General features: G+C 43.8%; 1 protein-coding gene across 1 annotated transcript; it reads left to right on the top strand.

The window, feature by feature from the left end:
• Window positions 1-99: 99 nt before the first annotated feature.
• Window positions 100-18,027, top strand: LOC135523796 (regulator of G-protein signaling 9-like). The gene is made up of 17 exons (XM_064950707.1): window positions 100-383; window positions 4,625-4,721; window positions 5,750-5,800; window positions 6,017-6,123; window positions 7,260-7,311; window positions 7,442-7,500; window positions 7,582-7,658; window positions 7,756-7,837; window positions 9,261-9,323; window positions 9,789-9,818; window positions 9,945-10,006; window positions 10,187-10,300; window positions 10,454-10,569; window positions 10,875-10,962; window positions 14,248-14,386; window positions 14,577-14,659; window positions 15,416-18,027. The coding sequence occupies exons 1-17, from the start codon at window positions 318-320 to the stop codon at window positions 15,591-15,593; spliced, it is 1,464 nt and encodes a 487-aa protein (XP_064806779.1). The 5' UTR covers window positions 100-317; the 3' UTR covers window positions 15,594-18,027.
• The last annotated feature ends 951 nt before the right edge of the window (window positions 18,028-18,978 follow it).

The raw sequence follows: 18,978 nt of genomic DNA, 5'->3' as shown, positions 1-18,978 counted from the left end.
GAGGTGTATGATCCAATGTCCCCACCTGGTGGTCACCCCACACAGTTGTATAAATGCAGAGCATATCGGTTACCTTCATATAGCAGGCTATGGCAAACAGACAGGTGGTTCACTGGTGGGAATATAGAACCGTGCCCTGATTGGCTAATACGATCTCCCTCTCCATCCCTATCGATGCATGTTGGTCATTGTATTGATAACCTGCTCGCGTATTCCTTCGCATCTAGCGTCTTCCCTTTGGCTGGAGAAATATTAGGCTACATTCATTCAGAGTGTAGCCGTTATCATAGTAATAATAGGGGAGGAAGGCAGACAACATGACCATCAGAAACGTACGGGATCATGGACAGAGGTTCCGACCGAGGATGTCATGTCTCAAAAAGGTAGGTAGGTTAGCCCAATCAGAGATCGTTATGCAACAGGGCAGATGCAGACATCTAGGCTACAGGGTGTTGCTATATTTAGTCATCAAAATATATATCGACTATTCGTTCATCACACGCTGGGCAGTGGAGTCTGATGTTTTGTATTATTATCCGGGTTGTCGACCCAGTGCACCTATATGATAATAATACATAATGATAACAACAACAAAAACATAACATGCCATATTCTCCTACAGCCATTTTTTAAAACTCAACTGTTATGGATTTGTTGCCACATTTCACAAAACATCATTCCCAGGAAAGCCTGTCTATATTTACAGTTAACCAGCTAGTCATGTTTAGTTGTTTCACAGGCGTCAATAAGAGTGTGAGAGAGCTAGCCTATGCCGTAAAATGAGACCACCTATCCTCAATGTGCAAAGTGTAAGTATATTACTTTCGTGAACAGCATTTCAAACGTGTACTGTAGCTTTGACTTTGACTGACACTGTGTTCTCTCTACCATTGTATTGCTACTCAGTGATGAGGTCACCGAGTGTGTGATCAGTATTATCTGATCTACTATTGTGTGATTAGTATTAGCACCGCCAGCAGATAATCCAACCCATTTGTACTAACCGTACTGGACAGGACAAACTCATGTTGCATTCCCAGCCGGGACCATGCTTGTTGTGCCAGCTTCTGTTACCAACAGGCTACTAAAACTGGGTTCTCTGTGTAACTTAAAGGGGAACTGCACTCGCTGATTTGGCCTCGTTTTCTGGCTTGCTCCTCAAGAAATGCTGGCGGCCATGACATAAACCAAACATGAGTTGATTTGGGGATGTGGGTGTTTCTTGGGTGTGTCCTTGCAACCAGCAAATCAAATCAAATTGTATTAGACGCATACACATATTTAGTAGTAGATGTTTATTGCGGGTTTAGCGAAATGCTTGTGTTCCTAGCAGTGGAGTAATATCTAACAATACACAACAATACATAGAAATCTAAAAGTAAAATAATGGAATTAAGAAATATAGATACAGTTGAAGTCGGAAGTTTACATACACTTAGGTTGGAGTCATTAAAACTCTGGTTCATCCTTGGGAGCAATTTCCAAACTCCTGAAGGTACCACGTTCATCTGTACAAACAATAGTACACAAGTATAAACACCATGGGACTATTAGGGACTATTAAACACCATGGGACTATTAGGGATTATTAAACACCATGGGACTATTAGGGACTATTAAACACCATGGGACTATTAGGGACTATTAAACACCATGGGACTATTAGGGACTATTAAACACCATGGGACTATTAGGGACAATTAAACACCATGGGACTATTAGGGACTATTAAACACCATGGGCCTATTAGGGACTATTAAACACCATGGGACTATTAGGGACTATTAAACACCATGGGACTATTATTCTGACATTTCACATTCTTAAAATAAAGTGATGATTCTAACCGACCTCAGACTGGGAATTTTTACTAGAAATAAATGTCAGGAATTGTGAAAAACTGAGTTTAAATGTATTTGGCTAAGGTGTATGTTAACCTCCGACTTCAACTGTATATTAGGTCGAGCAGTGTCGGAGTCCAGAGTACAATTAAGTGATAATTCCCGAGAAGCCGGTGTTTGGAGGATATATTGGCACGGGTGTTTGACCCGAGACAAAGTTGAAGGCCGGCAAAACGTTTTTGGTTACTACTTGATTCCATGTGTGATATCATAGTTTTGATGTCTTCTACTTTTTTGCAATGTAGAAAATAGTAAAATAAAGAAAAACCCTTGAATGAGTTGGTGTGTCCAAACTTTTGACTGATACTGAATGTATGTATGTATGTATGTATGTATGTATGTATGTATGTATGTATGTATGTATGTATGTATGTATGTATGTATGTATGTATGTGTGTGTGTGTGTGTGTGTGTGTGTGTGTGTGTGTGTGTGTGTGTGTGTGTGTGTGTGTGTGTGTGTGTGTGTGTGTGTGTGTGTGTGTGTGTGTGTGTACATATATGTGATGGGATATACAGCCATTATGGACAGTATGTGGATAGAATATATTGTATATCTGAAGAATACTTAGGATATAATAGTATATGTGCAGCAATAGTTGAATAGGATGGCCTTGACTAGAATACAGTATACATATGAACTGGGTAAAACAATATGTAAACTATATTGAAGTGACCAGTGTTCCATATCTATGTACACAGGGCAGCAGCCTCTAAGGTGAAGGGTTGAATAGCTGGGTGGTAGCCAGCTAGTGACAGTGACTAAGTGCAGGGCAGGGTACTGGGGGTAGGCTGGCTAGTGATGGCTATTTAATAGTCTGATGGCCTTGTGAGAGAAGCTGTTTTTCTGTCTTGGTCCCAGCTTTGATGCACCTATACTGACCTCGCCTTCTAGATGATAGCGGGGTGAACAGGCAGTGGCTCGGGTGGCTGAGGTCCTTAATGATCTTCTTGGCCTTCCTGTGACACCGGGTGCTGTAGATGTCCTGGAGGGCAGGCAGTGCCCCAGTTGATGTGTTGGGCAGACCGTACCACCCTATGGAGAGCCCTGCGGTGCAGTTGCCGGACCAGGTCGGTGATACAGCCCGACAGGATGCTCCAAATGGTGCATCTGTAAAAGTTTGTAAGGGTCTTTATTTCTTCACCCTCCTGAGGTTGAAGAGGCACTGATGGGGGCGTGCTCCCTCTGCTGTCAACTGAGGTCCATGATCAGCTCCTTCGTTTTGTTGACGTTGAGGTAAAGGTTATTTTCCTGGCACCACTCCACCAGGGCCCTCACCTCTGTCTTGTTGTTGTTGGTAATCCAATCCGGCCTACCATTGTTGTATCGTCTGCAAACGTGATGATTGAGTTGGAGGTGTGTGTGGCCACATGGTCATGGGTGAACAGGGAGTACAGGAGGGGGCTGAGCATGCACCCTTGTGGGGTCCCTGTGTTGAGGATTACCGTAGTGGAGGTGTTGTTGCTTACCTTGACCACCTGGGGTGACCCGTCAGGAAGTCCAGGACCCAGTTACACAGGGCGGGGTTCAGACCCAGGGCCCCAAGCTAAATGATGATTTTGGAGGGGTACTATGGCGTTGAAGGCTGAGCTGTAGTCAATGAACAGCATTCTTACATAGGTATTCCTCTTGTCCAGATAGGATAGGGCAGTGTACAATGCAATGGCGATCTGTGGATCTATTGTGGCTGTATGCAAACTCCACTTTGTCTCTGTACTGACATTTTGCCTGCCTTATGGAGTGAATAACTGGACTCTTTGTATTCAACCATATTCCAAGTCACCATGCCATGGTAAATGCAGTGGTTCACTCTTTCAGTTTTGCGTGAATCCTGCCATCTATCCACGGTTTTTGGTTTGGATAGGTTTTAATCGTCACAGTGGGAACAACATCCCCTATACACTTCCTGATGAACTCAGTCACCGTGTCAGTGTATAAGTCAATGTTATTCTCAGAGGCAACCCGGAACATATCCCTGTCCATGATCAAAACAATCTTGACGCATGGATTCCGATTGGTCAGACCAGCGTTGAATAGACCTTAGCATGGGTACATCCTGGTTGAGTTTCTGCCTATGGGAAGGGAGGAGCAGAATGGAGTCATGATCTGATTTGCCAAAGGGAGGGCCTTGTAGCCAGGGTATGCGGTTTCCAGTTTGCACAAGTTCCAGTGTAGTTCCTTTTAAGAGACACACCCATCTGTCAGAACCTTTCCCGCAACTGTTTCCCTACTCAATCACTACAAACAAACCTCCCGATTAATACAATTAGTGGGGTGGTTAAACTGTGTATTGTTCTGTATTTTGATGTAAGTGGTACAGAATCTGATTCCGCCGACATGTGCTCCCTTCCTCAATATTACCGGAAGTCGTCATAAGGTGTATCATCCAGTGTGTGAAGCCCTGACCTGCCTTCCTTTTGGGCAATTATGTGTGAAACACATCTCACTGTCCTAGAAATGCCCCAGACATGATGAAAACGAGACTGGATTCCTCCAGGGTGAAATGTCCCTTTAATAGTAATAGTTCTATTTAAAAGTAATAGGTTTCTATAGATGTAATTCTATGCATATGGATCTGACCTGTCTCATTATCATAGTATCCTGTTGACTTCCTGTCCTATTGTCATGGTAACCTGTTTTCTTGACAACCTGTTGTCTCAGTGACCCGCCTCTGTAGTGGTGAATGACTGTTGTCTTTATGACCTGTTTTCCTGCTGTCTGTAAGGTGGAGTCTGTGATGCTGGAGATGCAGGATCCAAAGAATGGAGTCAAGTCACAACCCCAGAGACTGGTTATCACTACTATACCTCACGCTATCACAGGTAAACACACACAAAGAAGCAAACAGAAAAAGACTCTCAGATAGTGGCTGCCATAGGTTAGGTAACTCCTACAGAACCCGGGACCTTTTTTCCCAAGTCTTGAGCTCAAGATTATATCGCCTTGACAACCTCTGGTCGAGAAGGAGAGAGAGGGGGGACATAGGGAGACAGGGAGGTAGTGAGAGTAGGAGGAAGAGCAGTAAGGAGAGAAAGATGAGAGAGAGATGGCTAAAGAACCTACTGTATACTCTTGAGTTTTAATGATACAACTTCAGCTTTGTCCGTTTCTGATAAAATCATCCTTGATTACAGACACTGTAACAGCATGTCGTCTGGGATTGGTAAAACATAGAATAGCGTAGCATAGCATAGATTATACAACGGGTGGGCTGGGACTATCTCTTGGAAGAATGACATACAGCATTTTCATTAAAAACATTATTTTCAATCATTATTTGAATGTGTTGGTAACCTGTTGTATAAAAGTGATAATGGCCACACAGCCGGTGTTTGAAGGATATATTGGCACACTTTGCCAGTGCTCGACTTCGTCTTGGGCCTAACACGCATGCCAATATATCCTCCAAAAAGTGGCTTCGAGGGCATTCTCACTTTAATAAATAGCTTATCCCTACAGAGAAATTTAGTTGTCAAAATAATAGCCGTCTCCTCCTCTCCTCTCATATTGACTGTCACAGCAGTTGTTTCTCTGAGGCAGGCGTCTGGAATTTATATATCACCCCTCTCTCCTCTCCACTGCCTCTTTTGATTTCAGAGTTACTGTAACAATGTGCACTGAGAGTCGGGATGCACGTTCAGGGAGGGAATACATTTAATAAATGAAACAAACACGTAACACCGACAGCGCACTGACCTGAAACAAATACAGACACAATGACAACTGGGGAAGCAGACTAGTGACCTAGAGGCCGGAGAGGGAGCACACGTGACAGTTAAATCAATGAGTCTTGATGTCATACATGTGATGTTATATCTCCACAATAGCTGTTTGTTGTCACCTTCTCCAGGTGAGGACATTGTGGCATGGCTAACCAACTGCTACAGTATAGAGGCAGAGGGTAAAAGAGCTTTCTTCACACACACACACACACACACACACACACACACACACACACACACACACACACACACACACACACACACACACACACACACACACACACACACACACACACACACACAGTGCTGTCTAGTATTATGGTTCCTGAACACCCACCCCTTTTCTCTTTTTCTCTCCCTTTCTTTTCTTCTTCCCCCTCTCTCTGTCTGTGTAGAGGCGTGGGCTCTGGGCACCATGTTGGTGGCATTTGGGTACATCTACCCCCTCCAGGATCATAAGCGACTAGTCATCAAACCAGACGCGTCTCTCTACCGCTTTCAGGTAACAATGACAACACCTCATGAATCTTAATAATATTACATCTATGGGGGCGCTATTTCATTTTTGGATGAAAAACGTTCCCGTTTTAAACAAGATATTTTGTCACAAAAAGATGCTCGACTATGCATATAATTGATACCATTCGAAAGAAAACACTCTGGCGTGTCCAGAAATACCAAGATATTCTCTGTGCGTGCCCTAGAACGTGAGCTTCAGGCAAAACCAAGATGAGATGGCATCCAGGAAATGACAAGGATTTTTGAGGCTCTGTTTTCCATTGTCTCCTTATATGGCTGTGAATGCGAGAGGAGTGAGTCAACCCTTTCTGTCGTTTCCCCAAGGTGTCTGCAGCATTGTGACGTATTTGTGGGCAGATCATTGGAAGATTGACCATAAGAGACCACATTTACCAGGTGTCCGCCCGGTGTCCTGCGCCGAAATTGGTGCGCAAAAAGTCACCTGCCAGTATTTTTCCATGCGATACAGAGAGGAAAGCAAGCTTCCACGAACTGCATATCAATGAAGAGATATGTGAAAAAACACCTTGAGGATTGATTCCAAACAACGTTTGCCATGTTTCGGTCGATATTATGTAGTTAATCCGGAAAAGTTTTACGTTGTAGGTGACTGAATTTTCGGTTCGTTTCGGTAGCCAGACGCAATGTAGAAAACGGAACGATTTCTCCTACACACAGACGCTTTCAGGAAAAACTGCGCATTTGGTATGTAACTGAGAGTCTCCTCATTGAAAACATCAGAAGCTCTTCAAAGGTAAATGATTTTATTTATTTGGTTATCTGGTTTTTGTGAAAATGTTGCGTGCTAAATGCTACTCAAAATGCTATGCTAGCTTTGCATACTCTTACACAAATTAGTAAATTTCTATGGTTCAAAAGCATATTTTGAAAATCTGAGATGACAGTGTTGTTAAGAAAAGGCTAAGCTTCAGAGCAGACGCATTATTTTCATTTTATTTGCGATTTTCAGAAATCGTTAACGTTGCGTTATGCTAATGAGCCAGAGGCTTTAGTCACAAACCCGGATCCGGGATGGGGAGTTTCAAGAAGTTTTAAGCTTAACCATCCCCCTTACGCCTAACTCTATGCCAAACCTCTGTGCTTTTTGTCTTTTCTCAGACACCATACTTCTGGCCAGCCCAGCAGTGGCCTGTAGAGGACACAGACTATGGTGAGATGCTCACAGAACAAGACAAAACAGAGTTCAAGTTTTCTTTATTGTTAGGTCATCTACATTGCGGACAAATAAGTTTAAGTCCAAAAAATTACAAAATAAAATGAAAATCATGTTTATTTCACAGCAATATACCTGGCTAAGAGAAACATCCGCAAGAAAGGAATACTGGCGCTGTATGAACAGGTGAGAGACATTCACACGTGCATGCAGGCACACACATCCATCTAATGTGGAAGTAGTAACACACTACTCTGTTGTCTTCAGGTGCAGTATAACAGTTTTCACAAGTGGTTGAATCATAAGTGGGACTTCATTGTGATGCAGGCTAAAGAACAGTACAGGTTAGTCTGGCAGAAATAGACTACACTGTCATACATTCATCCACAGACCGACTGTGTACTTGGACAATTTGATTGTTTTGTGTGTGTATGTGTGCAGGGCGGGGAAGGAGAGGAAAAAGCCGGATCGCGTGGTGTTTGACTGCCAGGAGAGAGCCTACTGGGTGGTACACAGACCTCCGGTGAGACACACACACTCGTGATGTGTGGGTTGACTCATAACCCAATGCCTCTGCGTTTATATCTGCAGGTTTAGGGTCATGAAATATTGTGTGGATTAAGTGCGGGAGGGTGGCGGGCAGGTTGAATAAAGAGAAAACAATGCTTTAAAATGTAATAAATATATAATTATTTTGCAATTAATATCTATAGGCTACATTGAGGTTTTTCTTTAATGATTTTTTTTATCTGACGTTAGTGTGTAAGCCTAAGCTTTAGGTCCTAACTCTAGTGCACCAAATACACGCCAATTGCCGAATGCTTTTGGGATCTTGGGCAGAATAAGTTAACGTTGATCCACTGAGGCAAAAAGGACAATATCGGAGTTTAATTCATTAAGAAAAAAGCTTTGAAATGGAGAGCTGAAAATAAAGAGAAGGGAGGGCCAGTACAGTAGCCTAATGTTTACGAAAGATGTTATGTGTGATGATTGTGAGGTGCTGTACAAATTTGACAGTCACAAGATGGGGCACGTCAAGGGAAATGTGGTGTTCAGATGGGTTAAATGGAATAGTAACTGAAATCTGGACGCTGGCTGTAGTTCTATAACCTCTAATGTAACATTAACTACTGCAGAATTATGCATTTCTTGCAGTAAAATGATACACCAAATGTAAATTTTGACTCGGGAACAGTGGAGTGGAGAAATAGGATTTATTTCTTTCAGCATCTTGAGAGAATGAATGTGAGATAGGGACCGTCTATAAAGGCGCTATCTTTATCAGCGTCATAAAGGCCGATACTATTTCAACCGCATAAAATATGCATCCAAGCCGAAGTCGTTTTAATTCCCTTAAAACCAGTAAAACTGATGTTGTTTGGTCCAAAAAAAATGGTTGAGTTATTGCATTTTCTCCCGGGTCCCTTAACGTCTTTGCTATGTAAGAGAAGCAGAGATGAAAGAGAAAACTTTAAAGATCGATTTCAAGTATTACCTCTATCGATGTAGGCCATTTTCTGATGAGCAAGGGAATATTTAGTCTTCTAGGGCAACAAGTAATGACAGAAGAAAAGCTGCATGTGTTTAATTACACACAAGGTCACTATGGGGCGATAACTTGAACCTGCGTTCCATGTAGACAGATATGTTATCAGAAACACTATTCCTGTACTGTGACTGCTGACAGGTGAATATATCTCCAGGTGAGATGATGTGTTTCTCTGCGGGGAGGAGCTCTGGCCTTTCACGACTGGACAGACAGGCTACTAACGAAGCATCATGGGTAGAGAGTGATGCATCCTGGGTAGTCTCATGGCGTGGGGGGGGGGGGCAGTGGGGTTGGGGGCCTAGCTTATTCCTCTGTCTGATGTCAATCACAAACCAAAACATGTAAATATCGAATCATACCGTGCACATGACTTAATGTTTTGTCTGTCTGTCTGTAGCCAGGGACCGTCAGTGCAATGGACTACGGACTTGAACGCATGGTAGACCCCAACACAGAGGAGGTAACAGGTTAGTCCCGCTGTTTGTGTGTGTATGTGAGTATGGATTAGCCTGCTCATGTGGGGGTATATTGTAGCCACAGTATCATTGTCTGTGTGACCTAGCAAGGACAAGGTGGTATTCAATCTGCTTATATTTGATAAGAGGATTTCTACCTTGGTAATCTGCCCCCCCCCCCCCCCTTCCCCATTACTGTAGTCTCTGTTAACCAATCACATCACACCTGTTCCCTCTGTTAGCCAATCACATCACAGATTTAGTTTTATTTCTGTTTGAATTCATCAATATTATTTCCCCATCTCTCTTTTTCTGTCTGCAGGTTTTCTTCAATGCCTCTCTTACAGTCTTACACTTAACTTTGAAGAATACTTCTACACACACAGACAGACGCGCACAATAAATGCAAAGTTTACTGCAGCTGTCCATTCTGCTGTTATACATTACCAAATCATTGCTTTATTTCCCAGAAACAAACTTCAGACTTCTTCAGAAGAATTGTGAGAAACAACTTTTAACATCCTAAAATAATTAGCATATAACATTTACCCTAAATGTACATATGAACAGTTCCTCCTTCCTTTTGGCTGTGCTGATGAATATTCCTTTTCCCCTGTTTCCTGTAGATGATTTTTACGCAGCAGTCCATCATGAGGCCGAGGGTCAAGTCATCTGTGTCTATCGGAGCGTATGTCACTATAGTTTAGATGTCACCACGTTTGACAATCCATCACACCTCGGGTTAAAAGCTGAAATCCTATACGATCACCATGCGATTAATAGTGATCATCTAGGTGCTAAAAAGCATAATTCTCCATTCTCTCCAACATAGCAGTTGTTTTTTGTGTTTGTTTTCTCTTTTCTCCAGTCTTGTGAAGTACTCTGTCACCTATAATAAGCACGACCCTTTCCTAGCCCCCTGTCTCCCTAGCAACCCCTGGGTAACTGATGATGTCACCTACTGGTTTCTCAACATGGCGAAGTGAGTCTGATCCCTAACTGTCCAGCTTACTATCCCTGTCCTACCTGTCGTTGTAGAATGTATTATTTGAACTGGTATCAAAACGTGGACGTTCATATATGTGTGTGTGTGTGTGTGTGTGTGTGTGTGTGTGTGTGTGTGTGTGTGTGTCAGTGTGGGAATTCCTACTAAGATGCGTGTGGAGAGGTGGACCTTCAGTTTTGGGGAGCTGCTCTCTGACCCTCGAGGCAGAGATGACTTCAGACTCTTCCTCAAGAAGGAGTTCAGCGGTACGTTGCTGCAGCGTTACGGCAACATTGGGGAAACATTGCAACAATGGTGTTATGATATTATGTCTTCGTCCATTTCTTGAGAAATTGATTCTTGACTCAATGAGACTAACATGGTTAAATAAAAAAAACAATAAAAAATGTTTGACATGATTTTAGGCAGGCATGTACCTGTCCCATTTTACACCCAACAGTCTGGGTCTTTTCAAGGTGCCTCTGCTTGTTCTTTTAGGGGATTTGACATTATACAACTAAAATTTGACTGGCTGGTTGATTGATTAGTTAATGGATTGATTTATTGACAGGTGAGAACCTGGCGTTCTGGGAGGCATGTGAGGATCTGAAGTGGGGAACAGCCGCTACCATGAATGACAAGGCCCAGCAGGTCTACAAGTAAAGAGAACCATAACCCCACACACTTGGGACTGAGCTGTTACCACATCTGTGTTTGGGTCTACCATATGTAATCCATTGCACTGACGGTCCCTGGCTACGGACAGACAAAACATTAAGTCATGTGCACGATATGATATGATTTGAGGTCATGTTGTTTTTGTTTGCGATTGGTATAAGACAGGAATAAGCTAGTCCCCCAACCTCACTGCCCCCCATGAGACTACCCAGGATGCATCACTCTCTACCCATGATGCTTCGTTAATAGCCTGTCTGTCCAGTTGGAGTGAAAGGCCAGAGCTCCTCCCCGCAGAGAAACACATCATCTCACCTGGAGATATATTCACCTGTCAGCAGTCACAGTACAGGAATAGTGTTTCTGATAATATATCTGTCTATGTGCAACGCAAGTTCAAGTACAAGTTTTATCGCCTCATAGGTTTAGTTTGCAGACAGGATGAACATACAACACAGCAGTGTTGTAGTACTCATGACTGGTCTTGAGTCAGGTCTCGAGACCACATATTGAGTGTCTCGGTCTTGTCTCCGTGTCGGATACATTTGGACTCGGTCTTGACTCGGTCTCGGACAGTGAGGACTCGTTATTTCTTCCCGAGACCAGCTGAGACCAGCGGAGTAAAACTTATCAGCTTCCATTCAGTCAGCGCATAAAACCACTTCGCCAGGCCAAATATACAGAATATACTCCTTTTTTGAGACATTAATACATTATCTGAACAGTCTTTAAATCTATTATAGACATGTTTGCTCAGTGGTGAACCTATAGGACCTTCAGTGTGTGACAGGTTAGTACAGTGGTGAACCTATAGGACCTTCAGTGTGTGACAGGTTAGTACAGTGGTGAACCTATAGGTCTTCAGTGTGTGACAGGTTAGTACAGTGGTGAACCTATAGGTCTTCAGTGAGTGACAGGTTAGTATAGTGGTGAACCTATCGACCTTCAGTGTGTGACAGGTTAGTACCTATAGGTCTTCAGTGTGTGACAGGTTAGTACAGTGGTGAACCTATAGGTCTTCAGTGTGACAGGTTAGTACAGTGGTGAACCTATAGGTCTTCAGTGTGACAGGTTAGTACAGTGGTGAACCTATAGGTCTTCAGTGTGTGACAGGTTAGTACCTATAGGTCTTCAGTGTGTGACAGGTTAGTACAGTGGTGAACCTATAGGTCTTCAGTGTGACAGGTTAGTACAGTGGTGAACCTATAGGTCTTCAGTGTGACAGGTTAGTACAGTGGTGAACCTATAGGTCTTCAGTGTGTGACAGGTTAGTACAGTGGTGAACCTATAGGTCTTCAGTGTGTGACAGGTTAGTACCTATAGGTCTTCAGTGTGTGACAGGTTAGTACAGTGGTGAACCTATAGGTCTTCAGTGTGACAGGTTAGTACAGTGGTGAACCTATAGGTCTTCAGTGTGACAGGTTAGTACAGTGGTGAACCTATAGGTCTTCAGTGTGTGACAGGTTAGTACAGTGGTGAACCTATAGGCCTTCAGTGTGTGACAGGTTAGTACAGTGGTGAACCTATAGGTCTTCAGTGTGTGACAGGTTAGTACAGTGGTGAACCTATAGGTCTTCAGTGTGTGACAGGTTAGTACAGTGGTGAACCTATAGACCTTCAGTGTGACAGGTTAGTACAGTGGTGAACCTATAGGTCTTCAGTGTGTGACAGGTTAGTACAGTGGTGAACCTATAGGTCTTCAGTGTGTGACAGGTTAGTACAGTGGTGAACCTATAGGACCTTCAGTGTGTGACAGGTTAGTACAGTGGTGAACCTATAGGTCTTCAGTGTGTGACAGGTTAGTACAGTGGTGAACCTATAGGTCTTCAGTGTGTGACAGGTTAGTACAGTGGTGAACCTATAGGTCTTCAGTGTGACAGGTTAGTACAGTGGTGAACCTATAGGTCTTCAGTGTGTGAACCTATAGGACCTTCAGTGTGTGACAGGTTAGTACAGTGGTGAACCTATAGGTCTTCAGTGTGTGACAGGTTAGTACAGTGGTGAGCCTATAGGTCTTCAGTGTGTGACAGGTTAGTACAGTGGAGAACCTATAGGCCTTCAGTGTGACAGGTTAGTACAGTGGTGAACCTATAGACCTTCAGTGTGTGACAGGTTAGTACAGTGGTGAACCTATAGGTCTTCAGTGTGACAGGTTAGTACAGTGGTGAACCTATAGGTCTTCAGTGTGTGAACCTATAGGACCTTCAGTGTGTGACAGGTTAGTACAGTGGTGAGCCTATAGGTCTTCAGTGTGTGACAGGTTAGTACAGTGGAGAACCTATAGGCCTTCAGTGTGACAGGTTAGTACAGTGGTGAACCTATAGACCTTCAGTGTGTGACAGGTTACTACAGTGGTGAACCTATAGGTCTTCAGTGTGACAGGTTAGTACAGTGGTGAACATATAGGTCTTCAGTGTGTGACAGGTTAGTACAGTGGTGAACCTATAGGTCTTCAGTGTGACAGGTTAGTACAGTGGTGAACATATAGGTCTTCAGTGTGTGACAGGTTAGTACAGTGGTGAACCTATAGGCCGTCAGTGTGTGACAGGTTAGTACAGTGGTGAACCTATAGGTCTTCAGTGTGACAGGTTAGTACAGTGGTGAACCTATAGGCCTTCAGTGTGTGACAGGTTAGTATAGTGGTGAACCTATCGACCTTCAGTGTGTGACAGGTTAGTACAGTGGTGAACCTATCGACCTTCAGTGTGTGACAGGTTAGTACAGTGGTGAACCTATAGGCCTTCAGTGTGTGACAGGTTAGTATAGTGGTGAACCTATCGACCTTCAGTGTGTGACAGGTTAGTACAGTGGTGAACCTATAGACTTTCAGTGTGTGACAGGTTAGTACAGTGGTGAACCTATAGACCTTCAGTGTGTGACAGGTTAGTACAGTGGTGAACCTATAGGGCCTTCAGTGTGTGACAGGTTAGTACAGTGGTGAACCTATAGGGCCTTCAGTGTGTGACAGGTTAGTACAGTGGTGAACCTATAGGACCTTCAGTGTGTGACAGGTTAGTACAGTGGTGAACCTATAGGACCTTCAGTGTGTGACAGGTTAGTACAGTGGTGAGCCTATAGGCCTTCAGTGTGTGACAGGTTAGTACAGTGGTGAACCTATAGGACCTTCAGTGTGTGACAGGTTAGTACAGTGGTGAACCTATAGGCCTTCAGTGTGTGACAGGTGCTATAGGCCTTCAGTGCCTTCAGTGTCTGAATGGACAGCAACTGTAATACCAGCACACACACACATTAACCATGTCTCTGGTTAGGACTTTCCTGACGCGTGGCGCCCCCCGGTGGATCAACATTGATGGGAAGACCATGGAGGTGACAGTTAAAGGGTTGAAACACCCTCACAGATACGTACTGGATGCAGCTCAGACACACATCTTCATGCTGATGAAGAAGGTCAGTTTCACCACACTAATACTACAGGCCCTCTGTCTGCTGTAACTGGAAAATCATACACAAAATGGCTACCATGATGTAACATGGCTGACATGATGTGACTTATTTTGGAGTAAAATTTTCAATACTTGTACAGGAGCTATCTAAGTGTTTGTGTGTTTGTGTGTGTGTGTGTGTGTGTATGTTATAGGACTCTTTCGGGCGGTACCTGAAGTCTCCAGTGTTTAAGGACACTCAGAAGAGGGCCATCTGTCCTGACCAACACATGTTCAGGTCAGTGCTATGTGTGTGAGAGAGTGTGATCAGTACAGTGGAACATATTGTCTGCACTGGTGTGACTACTGTAAAACTTGTTTCAAATAAACGCTGGGTCTAAATGAATTGTTTGAGGTTTCCATTAATTACCATGAATTATTTATGAGGCTTAATGTTTCATTTGTTACATTAAATAATTCAGTAATGACAATTATGTAAAAATCTGTTTTTATTGCCAGTAAGAAAATACTAGCCATTGGCTGCTAACAGCTGAGATCTGCTTGCTAACTGGAAAGCACAAAAACAATCAACAACTTCTGGATTCCTTACCCCAGATAATGGCCGATCACCCTATAGTGGTGAAAAGTAATAACTGTCGAAAATGTGCAGTCAAAGATGAGAATAATTATTCTGTCAAGGAAAAGTTATTATTTTTTATTTGAGGCATACTAAGACAAAAGAAATGTGACAGTTTGTAAACGATAATACATTAGTGCAGGAAATGAAGAAATTGATTGAAATGCTGAAATTAAACAATTAAATATGCAAATGAGCAAAAACTGTGTTTTAAGGAAATAGATGCCTGGCTCAAATTGAAGCCTGCCTCGAGGCACGTGTTGCAAATAAACTCACAGGCTATTAACTAAAGTTTTACGGTATCTCCCTCAATACCCCTTTCCCCTCTCTCTCTAAGAGATAATTAGTGTGTAATTGTAAGGACATGTATAACTCTCTCTCCCTCCTCAACTCTCTCCCTACCCATCCCTTTTCCAGTGTGCCCCAGTTGGAGGCCAATGCGAGGAAGCGTCGACCCAGCATCAGTCCCATCATCGTCCGCCAGCTGGAGCAGGAGGAGAGAGCCAGGATGGCCACCAGTGGCCCTGTGGACATCACACAGGTCATGAGCAAACTCAGCAACAAGGGCAAGGAGGTGCCCGGGTCCAAGAAATAGACCATAGACACACTCACATGCATAGACATGAATACACACACTTCTATAAGAACAAACGCAAGTACACACACACGCACGCACGCACGCACACACAGAATACACACCAGCTGTGTAACAATGTAGTTGCTACATTTTACATATAGTTTGGAGTACAGCAAAGTTGACAAATAGTGAGCATTTGAAATGAAATGTACTATTTTGAATTTCTATCAACTGTATGCCGCCATGGCCAGTGTAGCATACATACGTCAGACAAAACAGCTGGAAGAGCAGTTATGTCTATCAGTCTGACTGTCATTAGAACACAATACTACCCCAGACACAAGGGTTTAAAACCATTGAATGTTTCAAGTTATTAAGTGTTTTAGTCTTGACGGTATGCCTCACTCACTGAGCAGTATCACCTGTCTCACCTGTATCTCATTTTCTCTCACCTGTCATCAGCATGTTCTACCTATAGGGACATGTCTGTGTCGTTCCACCAATAGAGTGCCTTTTATGTCCCTCATACATTATGTGTGTACATTTTGATAAAACATTCCATTTAACAGTTGGATCACATACATCTACGTTCTGACTTACACGACATAACCTAAAGTGGCCTGAATCGCAGTCTGCGTTCCAATTCATCCCAAAGGTGTTCGATGGGGTTTAGGTCAGGGCTCTGTGCAGGCCAGTCAAGTTCTTCCACACCGATCTCAACAAACCATTTCTGCTTGGACCTCACTTTGTGCACTGGGGCATTGTCATGCTGGAACAGGAAAGCGCCTTCCCCAAACTGTTGCCACAAAGAATCATCTAGAATGTCATTGTATGCTGTAGAATTACGATTTATCTTCACTGAAACTATGGGGCCTAGCCTGAACCATGAAAAACAGCCCCAGACCATTATTCCTCATCCACCAAACTGTACAGTTTGCACTATGCATTGGCGCAGATAGCGTTCTCCTGGCATCCGCCAAACCCAAATTCGCTCGTCAGACTACCAGATGTAGAAGCGTGATTCATCACTCCATAGAACCTGTTTCCACTGCTCCAAAGTCCAATGGCGGGGAGCTTGACACCACTCCAGCTTGACATTGCGCATGGTGATCTTAGGCTTGTGTGCAGCTGCTCGGCCATAAACCCATTTCCCGACAAACAGTTGCTGACGTTACTTCCAGAGGCAGTTTGGAAATCGATAGTGAGTGATTATCTTTACACGCCACGTACCTCAGCACTCGGCAGTCCCGTTCTATGAGCTTGTGTGACCTACCACTTTGCGGCTTAGCCGTTGTTGCTCCTAGATGTTTCCACGTCACAATAACAGCACTTACAGTTGACCAGGGCAGCTCTAGCAGGGCAGAAATTTGACGAACTGACTTGTTGAAAAGGTGGCATCCTATGACGGTGCCACTTTGAAAGTCACTGAGCTCTTCAGTAAGGCCATTCTACTGCCAATGTTTGTCTGTGGAGATTGCATGGCTGTGTGCTCGGTTTTGTACACCTGTCACCAATGGGTGTGGCTGAAATAGCCAAATCCACAAATTTGAAGATCTGTCCATACTTTTGTAAATATAGCAGTGTTGTGTTCGAGACCACTTAAAGCGAGAACGATTCAAGACCAAGACTGGATGGGCGGCGAGACCGAGTCAAGACCGAGACCAGAAAAATGCGAGTCCAATTCAAGACCATGATTGTAATTTTGTCAAATCACCACCATAATAAGAGTGATTTGATAATGAGTTAAAAAAGGCTGCATAGGACCTTTAAGCTTGTATTTAATTGCTCCTCCCCACAACAACCTTCTGATTACTTTCAGTTACACACTGTCACAAGGGGAGCTATGGATGATTTAAGATGAAATCGACAACCCTGTCACGGTCAACTTTCTCAATTTTCACTTTTATAGTCATTTTTCTTAATTTGACCTCTTGAGATGGGGAAACAATTGCACTACCCTAAAGGTGCCCTATTTGTGGAATGACACATACTGTATGTTGTGTGTCATTATTGTAACATACATTTCTGCACCATCCATCCAATAAAGAGTCTATGTCCAGCCCATGTCTGTCTGTCATCTCATCTTCACTGTGTCATCCAGTCACTGTGCCCATCTCTGTCAATTAGTCCATAATGCCTTAACAGAACTCACAGATAACTCACAGTATTTTCTGTCCGAGGGCCAGACCAGTCCATGCTGCCTTCATTTATACCCGTGTTCAGTGTGTGGTGTATTAGTATGACCTCTCAGTGATCTTTCCCCCTTGACCCTTTGTCTGAACTCTGACCTTTAACCCCTACATCTGTGTCACTTCACAGCACCCATACCCCACCTGGCGGTCTACTCTGGCCCCCCTTCTTCCTCCACCTCACCCCTTTTCCCTCTCTGCCTCCCCAACACCCCCGCCTGCCCTTCACCCATCAGCGTAACCATAGATAGCACCCCCGCCTCAGAAAGTAGGTGGGAGGGAAGGGGGGGAGGTGGGAAGGGGGGGAGGTGGGGTGGAGGGGGAGAGGCCAACATTGAGAGCCGGGGGACTGCTGTCTCTTCTCGTTCACGTATGGCTCTCTCATTGGGCCATCTGTTGAGAGGGGGCTGTACTCCCTCCACAGTATTCCCCAGCATTACGCCAAAATGTCCTGCCCTCGTCGGGACAAGCAGCCGCGTTCAGCCTATCAACATGGAGCAGCCCAGCCCAGGCGCATTGCCAAGTGAGTCACAGAAGAGTAAGCTCCCACACACCTTTATAGATCCTTATCCCTTCAGTCCATCGTCCCTCTTTCCTCTCCACTTTCCTTCAGTTTTTTTCCAGATCAAGGTGGACATCCCTCCAGAGTGTCGTATCTACCCCCGTTGACTCTGAGGATGAGGTGGAGAGAGGGGGGCATTGAGAGGGGGAGGGCAGGTGAAGGAGATCTGTCCCTGGGAAAGTCTAACACCTTATGATGGGGCCGGGTAATGCACACACACACACATTAACGTGCATGCGCACACACACGCACACATTAACGTGCATGCGCACACACACACACACACACACACACATTAACGTGCATGCGCACACACACACATTAATGCTGACATTTCCAAAGTATAATCCGTTACAGTTACTAGTTACCTGTACAAAATCAGTAACGTAGGATTTGGATTACTCAAACTCAGTAATGTAATCTGATTACGTAGTTATTTTGGGAATACTTTCCACCTCAGAAGCGTTGGAAGACGTGTGTCATCATAGTGGTCTCTGACTTGTCAGACTCGCTTAGGTGGAACAATCCGAAAGTAGAAAATTTGTTCAATGCTGAAAAGAATATCACTGAGAAAACAGAAAGGTGTCAGAATGTCTTTTTATTTTAAAAGTAATCCAACAAGTAATCATCTAGTTTTTCAAAAGTATCTTTA

Source organism: Oncorhynchus masou, chromosome 31 (assembly GCF_036934945.1).
Source record: "Oncorhynchus masou masou isolate Uvic2021 chromosome 31, UVic_Omas_1.1, whole genome shotgun sequence".
Lineage (NCBI taxonomy): Eukaryota > Metazoa > Chordata > Actinopteri > Salmoniformes > Salmonidae > Oncorhynchus > Oncorhynchus masou.
Note: the sequence above shows the minus strand (reverse complement) of the source record. Positions and strands in the feature narration are given on the sequence as shown.

Bases quoted from the DNA above. Each gene is read 5' to 3' on its own strand.
- LOC135523796 (XM_064950707.1), top strand. From the start codon at position 318: ATGACCATCAGAAACGTACGGGATCATGGACAGAGGTTCCGACCGAGG. The intron at 9,819-9,944 runs GTGAGAAACAAC...TGTTTCCTGTAG, and splicing joins CAGACTTCTTCAGAAGAATT to ATGATTTTTACGCAGCAGTC. The intron at 10,963-14,247 runs GTAAAGAGAACC...GTCTCTGGTTAG, and splicing joins AAGGCCCAGCAGGTCTACAA to GACTTTCCTGACGCGTGGCG.